Source organism: Mus pahari, chromosome 5 (genome assembly GCF_900095145.1).
Source record: "Mus pahari chromosome 5, PAHARI_EIJ_v1.1, whole genome shotgun sequence".
Classification (NCBI taxonomy): Eukaryota; Metazoa; Chordata; class Mammalia; order Rodentia; family Muridae; genus Mus; species Mus pahari.
Genome location: NC_034594.1, coordinates 160,901,658 through 160,915,183, shown reverse-complemented (window position 1 = coordinate 160,915,183; position 13,526 = coordinate 160,901,658). Strand labels below are relative to the sequence as shown.

The following is a 13,526-nucleotide window of genomic DNA, read 5'->3' as shown; positions in this document are numbered from 1 at the left end:
ACTGGCAAGTATCTGGGAGCTGCTCTATCACAGATTTAGGTGACAATCCAGCACTCCCAAAGTCCAGCCTTAGACAGTTGGATCATGGCAGTAAATAGTAGGTCTCCAGTCAGATAAGTGAGTTAGTCCCCCTAAAGCTTTTTCACCTGCCTTACAAGATCTTGTCACATAGATTAGGAATCATTTCCTAGAACCTTAAGACTGAAGGAAAGGAGAGTTTTTCTTGTTTTCCAAGAACAACGGACTTATATTTTATGAAGAGTATGATCAACAATTTCACACGTTTTAGTTTTAGAACAATACCTCAGTTCAAGTGAAGGTGTTCAGTAGTAACCAACCGACTGACTTCAGTGAGTGAGTGAGTTGCTTAGTCCTTAGGAACAGCTATGAGAGCTGTGCGCAGCTGAAGGGCACCTGCACTATTGGAAGCCACAGCTCTAGAACCTTAACCTGTGCACATTGTGCAGAGCTGTGGTGGCTAGTGCAGCTGTTGCTTGTAACATTTCTTCCTCTGGTAGAAATAGGTTGGAAAGGGCAAGGCTAGCCCCTTAGAAGACTTGCTTGGGTTTAAACAGGTTCCTTTAACAGACAGAGTCGCAGGCAGAGCCCAGCCGATTGCATGCTTCGCTTCCCACAGAATCGGCAATGGAAGCATGAAAGTGTGGATACAGTCTCCTTATCTGAGACAAGCGTTTTCCAGCTTTTGTCCCATGTGGTGGCAACTGGAAAAACGTATACAGAGCATGCATACCAGAGTTCCATGTTCTAACTTGATTGTTTATTTAGAGGTGGGTGTCAGTAAAGGCGGTGTGTTCCTTGGTCACGGAGCTGAAACCCTTGATGGCGTTCATGAGCTCTTCTTCATCCACATACTGAAAAGCAAGCCAGTCATTGCATAAGATACTGAATTGTCATTAGCATTTGCTCCTCATTCATAGTCTATCGCTGTGATATAAAACATGTTCAACACTAGGATGTGCTTGAAGGCAGATCTTCCTTTAAATTCCCGTCATTAAAGGGATCAGGGAGCTAATCCAGCTCAACTAATAATAGCCTCTGAGAGGCTCAGTCTACTGTAGAGTGGGGAAAACTTGAATCTATATATAGGAACTTTCCATTTAAAAGGTTTAGTTAAGAAAGAATAAAAGACAATACAAACTATCGCATCCTGTTGCTTTCTATGCTGTACTGTATTTATCAACATGGTTAGTGTTATGATTTCATAATGAGCCAATAACTTGCCAGGTGGTGGCACCTTTACAGGATTCCACTGACCCCTTCTGTACACTGCCCTCCACTAGATCTGCACACTAGGCAAATACATAGCCACTGTTTACACCTCTTACAGGTAAAGCCAATGATCTCAACTCACAGAAAGATGACGAATGGGTTCTTGGGTAGTCCCAGGCACCTCTGACCCTAGGCTAGTTCTATAAGGATGCTAACAACCCTTCCTAAACTGCATGAAGATTATGGCACATGTGTTCCCATGTAAGTCTTCATGTGTTACATCAAATACATTTCTTTCTTGAATGAAAAAGATAATTTAGCAATTGTTTATTTCAGCTTAATTAACCCTGCCATTTAAGAAGTAGATCTGGGATGAAATTATGTAATTGAGTGAGCTGTAATAAGATCAAGCAGGATTTGCAAAAAGGGTTTTTTGATGTGTTAAGGGCAAGGTCTCATGTCTTCCAGATGACTTCAAACTTGCATGTAGTTAAGGATGACCCTGAACTTTTGATTCTTCTGTTTCCACCTCCTGGTGCTGGTATTATAGGTGTGCACTACAGTGTTCCACTTTAGTGTGGTTGTAGGGACTGGACAAAGCTTCATGCATGCTAGGTGGGCTCTCTACCAATTGAGCTGCAACCCCAGCCCCTGGAAGGTAATTTTTTTACTTCATTATATGTATTTAATCTTCAGAGCAAGCACAAAAAGCTCAGGTGATGGCAGAAAAGTGAATCTGGAGCAAAGCAATTGATCCCTTTACCTTTACCATTAGTTGAAAAGGAAATCATGGAAGTTGCCCACTTTGAAGTGAAGCAAAAGGTGAGTCAGAACTCCCGTGCACATGCAGCCGGCTGGAAGCCAAGGGCACTGGAGAGCTAAGCTCTCTGCGGTCACTGCCTTCTCTTCCCAGCCAAATGGAAAAAGCATTCTGTCCTAGGATGGCTAGGATGAAAAGCAGCGTAGTTGGTAAAAATCCTACCAGGTCCATCTCAGACACTGGAGAGCTTGAAGCTGATGAGAGATGACAGCTGATTCCTCCAAACCAGAGTTTGAACCACTGGACTAAATACATGAAAGATGAACCTCATGAACGGTAACAGGGCTAGTGACATGTCTCAGGTGGTACAGTGTGTGTCTAGCACACAGAACCCTGGGTTCAGTCCCCAGTGCTGCGCTGTTTGTTTTTAAAGCAGGGACATGCTACTACATGCCTTTAATTCTAGCATTGAGGAGGTCGAGACAGGAGAGACTTGTCATTGACACTCGCAACAGTGTCCCAATGGATGAATGAATAGCAGTAACGTGTAGCATGGCTTTCTAGAGGTTTAAAGTAAACCAAGGGTGTTTTATGCTGCCTTCAGGTTCATTTCTGTTTTTTTCTGTATTTGTTGAGTGCTTTATCATGCAGCAGGTCAATAGCAGTTCTCACTCTGCTAACCACACAGCAACACTTAAGCCAGTTTAATTGTGTGCACACTTAACAGTGTGTGTACAAAAGGCAGATGCACTCACCAGTCCACTGCTGTGGCCCATAATAGTTTCCCACAGTGAGTCTTCCGTCACAACCTTCTTGTCTGCAATGTCCATGAGCTGGCTGACGCTGCGGTGGAGAGAGCTCTGGGAGTAGGCGTGGCTCAGTTGGCTTTGACTTGGGATCCGAAGTACAGACACACTTTGGCTGCTCCGAATACTCATAGGTGTCCCAGACCTAGGGAGTCTGGTGTCGGCTAATCCCTGCAAAGGAAGCTGCTGTTGGAGATGGGCAGGTGGTGTGTGGTTGGGAACTGGAATTCACACAGGTGATGGAATGAGATGACTTCCTCAAGCCTCCTACAACAGAACTTCAACTCTACAACTGAATACCTGGAATAATTGTGTCCTTGTTTCCCCGAGACAATGTGCTGATGGTGGTGTTAGTGGCAATGCTATATTCTCTAGGGCATTCGTGACCTGCCTTGGTAGCTGTTTCTTCCTATGGGACCAGGCCTGCCAAGCAGTGAAACCAGGGGCTTGGATCTGGATTAAGGTGCTCTCTACCTGCACACTGACATGGAGTCTGTCCACTATGAACAATACACATTTATTTTCAGAGTTCTGGTTATGTGTGAGAAGTGATCCCTCCTTTCCTCTTATTTGCATATTTACTTTCTTATAGAAATCTCGAGTCTGTAACTCATCAGCTCAGTCACTATCACCAGCAAGGCACGATGTCTCCATAATTATAGTCTAAGATGTGCTCTTACAGTAAATTCTAGCTGACTGAAGCATCCAGAGTTTTCTAATTTAATGGTCCAGACAGTCAGCACAACATGCAAAAGAGCAGATGGCATTCATGCAGCACACAGAGGTACCTCAAAATGCATGGTGTAACTTTTTAGGGTGACATTGCTGGACACGTCAGATATATCAGCCACAGAATCAAACTGAGAAGAAAAAACGAATGGGTGCATCAGTCTTTGCTCAACATCAGTCTTTGTTTCAGGGGTTCAGAGCCAAGGTGGCTGAGGAATACCCTTCACACCACTCTATGATAGAGTCTGAGCCATGGACTTTGGGAATCAGAAGTGATAGAAACCCTAAAGAGCAAGAACAATCAGCAGAAGGTGGCCTACAGAATCGAGAGAAGCAATGTACATCCTTGTCAACGGGGTCCTGTCTGAGATGGACCCAGATGCTGCACATTGTCAACGGGGTTGTGTCCAGGATAGAACCAGATGTTGCTGGCACCATACAAGCAAGTGCCAGTAGTGTGGAAAATAGCATCAAACAGGCAACCTGAGTGAAGACAGCCAACTGTAGTTTGGGTAGATGACTGTTATAAAACTTAGTGGCAGAACACTTCCCCAGCATGTGCAAGGTCCTGCATTCAGTCTCAGCACAAATTAAAACAGAGAAGTGATTCCCATGAACCAAGCTTTGAACCCCCCCCCCCCAGACCAGGCTATAACAGTCCCTCTTGATAACATCTTGGCATAGGAAATAGAAGCCAAATAGTAGGTCTCGTCCAAGGGGGTAGTACATACTTGGGTCATTATGCATTTTTACCTTTCTGGGCAGAAGATTGTTCTCACAGGATCCTGCAGCTTAAAGTCCAGCAGCAGCCATGGCCATAAGCTCACAAATTGGGGAGGATCTTTCTACACCACAGTTGGACTGTAGCCACTGCTGAAAATCTCTGATTTTATCCAGGTTACCACAGCTACCGCTGACAAACGTGCCAGGGAAACTCAGTAGGTCCAGAAACACAAGTGGCCCAGGCCCCACCAACACTTACCGGCCACTGCGTATGATCTACGGAGCTCCTTCCCCATCTAGCAACTTGGAGACTGCAGCCATTGCAGGATCATGCCAATTTCACCTGAGCTTTGGGAGCCAGGCCATTTGGCTTCAGAACACAGTAACCAGTGGCTATAACCTTGTCAACACACTGCATAAGAGGATCTATAGGAGCTCTCCCTCCTAGCTGGTAATTTTAAGACTGGAGCTACAGGTAGAAAAGGATGATCACTCAAGCTTGGCCCTGGAGTTCAGGGAGAGCACCTGTGTACACTGAATCCAGGATGGTTATGGGAAGCGGGTGTGGCCGCGGCTGCGGCCATGTGAGCCAGGTGCCCTGGCTTACTGCCAAGCCCCGTGATTCCCTGCTTGTTTGCCAAAAACCTGATTATGCACACCTGAATGATCACGCGCTGCCCTCCTGATGCATAGTGTCATACAGCATGATATCGAGTCACTGGCCTATCAACGCACACCCTGTCTGCGTGCATGGCTCGTGTACAGAGCATGCTGAATGCTGATTGGGTGATGAAGAGTGATGAGAGATGAGTGCAGAGGGTGGAGGGGGATAAATTGTGCTATCCCCCATGATAAACGGAATAGAGCTGAGAAGAGAGCTGCTGTAGTAGAGAGAATAAAGGAAGCTGCAGCAGGAAGCTGTAGAAGCTGCTCAAACCCTGCCTTGGCGTGCGTGTCATCTTTGCCCCACCTCTGCGGGACTGAGTGTGGGGTCCGTGACAGATGGTAACTATTGGCATCACAAGTGTTACCCCACAATAGCTGTTCCTTTAGGGACATCCCCATCCAGGCTCTGAAGCAGTGGGACTATTAGAGAACAGAGCCACAAGCCTCAGAACCACCCATGGTTTGTGAAACCAAGTGGAAGTTGTCTGCAGGTCCTCCCTAGGAGTAGGTAGGACAGAACACAAGTCTAAATGAAAACTGTATACTAGATAACTGAGGGAGGGAAGGCACATTGCAGATCATGGGCTGGGGGCCATACCTGCTGGTGCCATGTGGGCTTGTTCACCATCTTCTGCTTCGTCCTTGCCTACAGGACCTAGGGAAGGTCCACAGTTGATTGGCCCATAGATGCTCTCACTGTTTTTGAACATCCTTGGTACCTGAAAAAAGGCCCATCCTAATGGCTCAAGAACTATCACTGCTGTGTCACAGTGGAATATGCTCCTCTCCATACCAATGCCACCTAGGCTGCAGCTGCTCATCGCCTTAGAGCTACTGGAGCTGACTCTGTTGGGCCTAAAGACACAGACCCTTTTAAGTCTATGTCTACCTTAAAACAAATCAGTACCACCATGAATGCTGCAATCTTGTCTGTTAAAGACTTCAGACACACCTGATAATAAGCCAAAGATGAAGGAACTATGTTCTTGGGCTCCATTATAACCAATTTTTTAAACTGTCATTCAGTTATCTCATATACATAACAACAACAACCTTTTCCTATAAAAAAAGACTGTATAAAAATGGAAGAAAAATGTTACAGTAGACATAATCAGAATTTCTCAAGAACAAATCCAAATTTGAAGGAAATCTGCAACATTCCTGAAACAGTAAACATGATCCTAAGGAAACTGAGACATGACTACAGATGAATAGTACAAAGAATGATGGGATAATGTAGGTGAGCGAGGCATTCACCAAGAAGTCAGTAAAAGAATCAGGAATCTTTCATGGGTGAAATGAAAAAAAAAATTGAAGGAAAATTTCCACAATACCACAGGACAAACTAAAGAAGGAATTCCGAAATTGGGAGACAGCTTACTGATACCTAGCATATAGATGCAAATGGACCAAGGAAACTTACAAGGCTTATAGTGACCTAATATTTGCATCTTAAGAATTATTGAAAGTGAAGAAAAGGTGCTGACAAAACTCATAAAATAATGGCTGAAGATTCTCCAAGAGCTGGTGGGTGGGAAGGAGAGTTGTATGTAACTTCTAGATAGGACAGGGCTGTTGCACAGATCAACTCACAACAGCTATGGTTATACGCACAAGACTAAAATTCCAGCATGTGTCACTCCTGTCTGAAGAGCTATTGGCCGTTGGTGGCTGCTGAAAGAGGGAAACATGGTCTTCTTTGGGGGATGTGGCCACTGATAGGTTTCTCATGCTCCAGGGGGTGACCCTGCACACTCATGAACATATGGACAGCATTAATTGAACTGGGGTATTGGTATTAATAAATTATTAAAAAGGAAAGCATTGCACTGGAAGAAGATGGGTAATGGTGGATGAATATGATCAATATACATTGCATAAATATATGAAAAGAGATATGGATATCAATGAAAGAACCCAAACTATTTTCATCCAAAAGAGATCTCAACCATGTTATATTTTAGTAAATATTGTGTATATGACAAAGAATTCTCAAAACATTAAGGGGCTCCTCAGATTTGTAGCAGAGTTTTCACAGAAAATTTATAACTAGAAGAGAATGGCATTGCATATTTAAAATGAAGAATAGGAAGCATGCTAAAATAATACTCCCTAAATAAAGTCGTTACTGTCTTGTTTAAAGAGGAGCTTAGTAATTTGCCAACAGTAAGAAACACAGGGGCATCCTAACTAGAAATGAGGGAATTGTAACTGCTGTCATGAAAACACAAATGTGTAAGACTCATTGGAACAACACCCCAAAGAGAAAGATTTAAAATCAAACAAAGAAATACAAGGAAAGCAAAATACAGTTTTCAAAATGATAGAAAATATTTTAACATCCTTGCCTATAAATAGATTAAATTCACCAATCAAGGAATAATAGATAGTAGAATTAAGAATTAATTTAAAGACATATATAGCGGTACACAGCTGTAATGTAAGTAGATGGGAGGCAGATTATGAGTTGCAAGCTGTTCTGACTTCCCCAGGTACATAAAGCAAATCCTAAGGCACAACTATATGCTGTATACAAGAAACTCCTCTTCATTGCTTCACTATAAAGATACACATGTATGCTAAAAATAAAAGTTTGGGGAAATATATATAACACAAATGGGAATAGAAAATGATCTGAGCTTGGTCGTTCAGGTCTGTAATCCCTGTAAGTTGGGAGGTTGATGCAGAAGGATCATAAGTTCAAAGCCACCTAAGCAACTAAGGGAAATCTTAAAACAAAACCAAAAGCTGGGATGGGGAGGACAGCAGTAGCCCAGTGGCAGAGTGTTTTCCTGGTATATGCAAGATCTTGAGTTCAGTCTCTGGTACTGAAAAGAAAAATGGAACAGGAATAGCTGCATTCATTTCAGATAAAATAAATATTAAATACATTTTTTTAAATTGATAATTATAGTGAGAAAAGTCCTGCTCAAGAGGTGACATACTAATTGTGAAGATATGTCAGTGACCTGGTCAGAATGAGAATGGCCCTCATAGGCCTCATGTTTGAATGCTTGGTCTCCAATTGGTGAACTTTTTGGAAAGGATTAGGAGATTTGGCCTTGTTGCAGGAGGTATGTCATTTCGGGGTGGGTTTTGAAGTTTTGAAAGGTTGACCCACTCCAATTTTACTCCCTCCACCACCAGGGTTGTTGTGTCAGTATATAAGGTCTCTTATACTGATCCAGTGCCATTCCCATCTGCTGCTATGCTCCCTGCCATGCTGATCATTAACTCACCCTCTGAAACATTTAAGCATGCCCCCAATTAAATAACTTTCTTTTCTAAGTTATCTTAGTCATGGCACTTCTTCACAGCAATAGAAAAGTAACTCAGACAGTGCCCAACATGGGGCTTCCCAATACAGAGCAAATTTAGCTCTAAAGTGAAGGACAGACTAATTCAATAGGAAGGAGCTGGGCATGACATCATCCAGATTTCCTCGATGGGCACATCTTGCAAACACAAACCATCAAAGACACAGCTGCACAGAGCCATACTTCAAAGCGAGAGGTCTCAAAAGGCACTGAACATCTTACCCAGCGGCAGCACATAGATAGATTTCCCTCATCAGGATCTTGAGGACACAGCAGTTAAGCCACAAATCAAGACTCAATCAATCAAAATAAAATTGAAATACCACAGTTCTACTCTGGACTATGACATCTTAGAACTACCATCTGAGAACAAGGGGAAAGGAGAGTGAACAAATGCATATAAATTGAGTAACATGCTCCTAGTAACCAAGGGGTAATAATGGTCCCACAGAAATTCAAAGTCATAAAACTACTATGAACAACTATAAAAGCTGGAAAAACTAGAAGAAATCTGTGAATTTTGAGCATATATAATATGCCCCAGAGTGAACCACGATGAACAGAAAATATGACTAATAATTAGCAGCAAGTGATGTTGAAACAATTAGATTCTTTCACTCGGGGCTGGAAGTTGACTTGGCTGTCGAGTGTTCATGGCTCTTGAAGAGGACCCATGTTTTGTTCTTAGCACTCATATAAAGCATTGACTGCCTGTAACTCTAACTCCAGGGAAATCTGATGCCTTCTGGCCTCTGCAGGCATCTGTACTCACACTCATGTATTATACGCAGACACATAAACGTAATTAAAAATAGGATAAAATATTTAAAACATGAAATCTGCTAAAATTATTCAGGATCTGACAGCTTTACTGGAAGCATTCTAAAGGATAACTGTTTGAAAAACTATCCCCCAAACCCAAAATAACCAGGATTCTTTCAAACTCTTTATGAAGCTAACATTACCTTGATACTAAACCAGACAAGCACAGAAACCAATATAATAAGGCATACAGTACTACCGCACGCGCACACACACACACACACACACACACACACACACACACACACACTGCTATAGACCCATACCCATTGGACACAGGAGCAGACATTCTCATATATTAATAGCTGAAGTTCAAGTTGATGCTATGTACCAGAGACCTGAACCAGCCTGTGTGCAAATGCAGACATGCACAAGACACTGATTTAACTGTTTTACAAGTCATCAGAAATGACTTCCTGAAATAGTATTTTCCTACACACACACACACACACACGCACACACACACTGTGCATACAAGAGTGGTTCAGCATATACAAATCAAGAATTGTGGTACGCTATATCAACAGAAGAACAGAAACCATAGGGCTCATCATTTCACTTCCATAGAATAAAGGGCATTTACAATAAAAGCAATCACATACTATACTTGGGCAAAAGAAAGGCATTTCTCTCTTTTGAAAGAAGACAATGAATCCCACCCAGCCTTACTGCTGTTAATATAGTACTGGAGTCTTTGCAAAAGCAGTTAGGCAAGAGAAAGGTTTCAAGGACATCTAAATTGGAGAGGATGAAGTTAAATTACCTATGTTTACTGGTATGACTTTATGCATAAGTACTTCACCAAACAGCTGTCAGAGCGTTAAGTGAATTCATAAGAATGAAAGCAAGCCACACTAGGAAAAGTCTATCTTCCCATACATACCACATGGGTTTCCCCTGGTGGGTAGACACTCAGTGGGGTCATTCGTTTCTGAAGAGGTACTAAGGGAGGTCTCTCCCTGATACATGGTTCCTTGTGGATTTTTCTTTGTAGAATCAAGGACAGAAAAATGGCCAGCAAGATCAGGCCTAGCACGGCCATTACCATAATAAACCACAGCTCACTGTAGAACTCTGTGCTCTTGGTCCCTGCCCCCTTCTTTTCTCCAGGAGTTGTCAGCACCAGGCCTGCAAAAACCATGAGAGAAATAAGAGTCTTTCACAAGGCAGCCTTGTGACTTTGGGTGCTGTGTTTGACTGAGAAGCAGAACCTCCCATGCTTGAGTCTAACTGCATGTGAGCCACAGTGTTGGCTTTGGGTGCTGCAGGGAGACAGTCTCACAGTGCTGCAGACCACCATGACCTTAGAAAGAGTGGCTGGTAGACAGGAGACAACAGTCTTTAAAAGAGGGTCTCCCCATCCTTGGCTGTGTGTCCTGAGCAGTGGGCTCTCCCAAATCACCAAATCAGGTGTATACTGAGCGTATCCAAGGCTCCCTCATCTCAGGCACAGCTCTACTCCTTAGAGGGTCTATGCAAACTGGATTTTGAGATATCAGATCTTTTCCATTGTGAATGTCAATAGCATGTTCCTACTACAGTTTTCCCATGGCTTGTCTCCTGGCCTCTGTTAATTAGCCAGTACCCTAAAAATCATCTCAAATATACTGGGAGAGCCTCCTAGAGAGGGAGGTATCTGTTGGGCCTTTTTCCTAGATTTGTGTGTTAACGTTGATACTATCTTCTAAGCACAGGACATTCAAAGTTCACATGAACACTTGACAAAGTTCAGCGAGTGTTCCAGTTTGGATCCGTGTGGGATGCTTGGTCCCTAGGACAGCAATGTCTGGGGATGGGTCAATGACAGTGACTATATCTTTAAGGTTCTCACCTCACCAATGGGCAAATCCACTGTTAAGGTTGTGCTTTAGTGGGCTGTTGAGAGGTGTGGCCTGGTGGAGGAAGTAGGTTGCTGAGGACCTGAGGTGAAGGTTATACTTGGGCCAGACCCATCTGTCTCTACCTTGTGGTTGTCATGAGGTATGAGGTAGCATCTATGCTCTGTCATGTGCTTCCCAGCACAGTGTTCAGCCTCAGACTCAGGGACAATAGGGACAAGTGTCCATGGACTGAAATCTCTGCAACACTGAGCCTACACAAACCTCTCCTTATGTTGTTTTTCTCAGATCTTTTGTGACAGTGAAGGAAAGCTGGATAACACAGTGAGCTCTGAGGTTTCTAGATATGATGGGTAGAATTGCCTTATGAGTGGGGATAGGAGAGCACAGGGGGATGGGGCCATGGGCTCCCTACAGAACAGTATAAGGCAGTAGAATCATGCCATTGGTTGGCTAACCGACGGGAGAGGGCCTTACATCAGCTGTCCATCCTTTCACTGAGAATAGCTTAGAGAGCCATGACGATGATGCAGCTGCTGCCTGCGCTGGCCTGAAGCTGAGGACCAAAGCCCTGCCTACCAGTGACGGAGGCAGAGGAGAAGCTGATGGCACTGAAAACCCCATGCTCTCCGGATACCTCCCTGCTCTCAGCAGATCAGAGCCAGAGGACAGGGAAGATGTGCCAGGGTGCCACGTGCATATCCTCGGGGAGAAGGTTAGAAGGTGACTTAAACCGAGTTCAGACCCTGAGAGGAGAGTACAGCTTTGTGAACCCAGCAGTAACAGGCTGAGAAAGGTCACTGATGCCTTGGACCTCTTCTTCCTCACCTCTGAAACAAAGGGTTGAAGACGAATAATCTCCAGCAGGCTGGAGGCCCCTTCGTGGTGAGAAGCCGTGTGGTGTTTGGAAACTTAACCTTGGCTGCACAGGAGAGAAGAGCTAAGTTCCTCTGTGTGTCTGACACAGCCCTGGGACCCCAGGGACATGCGGTTGGCTCCACGTGCTCTTTGCTTAGGAGTACATAGGGAATGAAGGGCAGGGTGCCTGGGGGAAGCCTCCGAAGGGAAATCCCAGCAGTAGGAAACACTGCCTGCTTCTTCCCTCGCTTAGAGCCTGCCTTCAGGCAACGGAACAGGAACTCTTGAGAAATTATGTCATGAAAATTAAAACTGACTAGAGGTGTGTGCTGGGCAGCGCATCTCAGAACCAGCCGTCCACGGAATTTCCCCTCTGCTCTGCTGAGAGCCCTCCTCCAGGCACAAGGGCTACAGCTGAGCTTTCCCACAGTGGGAAGCTCTGTTTGTCTCAAGAGCTGACTGGAAGTTGCTACCCAGTGATAAAAGGCTGAAAACGGAGTCCTGTCCACCCTTCCACTTTCCTTTCAGATTGGACTTTTACGTAGGGGGCCCTGCCTTGTTGAACAAGTGCCAGGGTCATAGTTGGGGTGAATCCTGTGTTTGGGAGCTGGGTACAAGGAAATTCTGACTCTATAACTGGAGTCAAATGAGTCTGACTCTGTACTGTTGTGGAATATGAGTTAGTCAGCATGAGGTGCTGTGGCCCAGTGTCAGAATCATGGGACAGGACCTATTTTAAAGGCCACAGTTCTCAGTCCCTTCCCATCTGTATATGTGTCAGGGATCTGAGGATCTGTATAATTACCGAGCACTCAGAGCTGATTCTAATGAGCATGTAAATCCCAGAAACACTTTAAAGGAAACATCCCAGCCAGGAGTGGGTAGGAAATCCATGTTTGGGAGGGTGAGCATCCACACAGGTTTGCAGAGCCTTCCTGGACTATCCAACCAGGAACCTGGACTTCTTGAAGTTTATCCAATGAAGTACTCTGTCTCATAGCCCTGAATATAATGAGATGAGCTACACAGGAAGGGTCATGTTAAGTCTGAGATCTGCAGTATACCCAAATGTGCACAGTATGGGAACAGATATCTGTTGATTGAAACAAGAGAGGAGGAGGGTTGGGGAAAAAACATACAGAGGTCAGAGGACAGCCTCAGGTGTCAGTCTCTGCCTTCAACCTTATTTGATACATGGCCTCCTGTTTGCTATTGCTATGCTTGGCTGACTGGCCTTCTGTTTGCTAATGGTATGCTAGGCTGGCTAGCCTCCGAGCTTGTAAGGACTCTCCTGTCCCCACTTCTCATTTTGCTTTAGAAGCACTGGGATTACAGACTGTGACTCCATCCCTGCCTCTAAGTGGGTCCTGGGGATTAAGACTCTAGGTCTTCATGAATGTGTGGTGAGTGTTTTCCTCACTGAGCCATCTCCCTAGCCTGTAAGCTATCAGAATCCATGAAGGATAACAGAAATGTCCCCAGTTCACCACTGTAGGCTCTGACTCCAGAAAAATCATTCGAACCATCAGGAACTGAATTGGTCACCTATTGTCTTCCATCCTCCCTAAACTCTCTCTGCTGTAGATGAAGTCATGAAATTCTTTAAAGAAAATATTAAGAAGAGAAGTTTAATCAGGTCACTCTGGTGTTTACCATATATCAATTCAGTGACATACATGGCTTTTGAAAGTAACCCTAATCCCTTGTCTAACAGAAGTTTCATTAGGACCTGTAAAATTTCTTTCCCTGCCTGCCTGCTTCCCTCCCTCCCTCCCTC

At 44.2% G+C, this 13,526-nt stretch overlaps 1 protein-coding gene across 1 annotated transcript in view; it reads right to left on the bottom strand.

Moving 5' to 3' along the window:
* Window positions 1-782: 782 nt before the first annotated feature.
* Window positions 783-13,526, bottom strand: part of Ush2a (usherin) — a 678,886-nt gene continuing 666,142 nt past the window's right edge. Inside the window, exons 69-72 of the mRNA XM_021198607.1 lie at window positions 11,720-11,721; window positions 9,937-10,181; window positions 2,746-2,967; window positions 783-872 (exon numbers count right to left, since the gene is read on the bottom strand). Coding sequence (XP_021054266.1) covers window positions 783-872; window positions 2,746-2,967; window positions 9,937-10,181; window positions 11,720-11,721 — 559 coding nt within the window. The remainder of the gene's footprint in view (window positions 873-2,745; window positions 2,968-9,936; window positions 10,182-11,719; window positions 11,722-13,526) is intronic.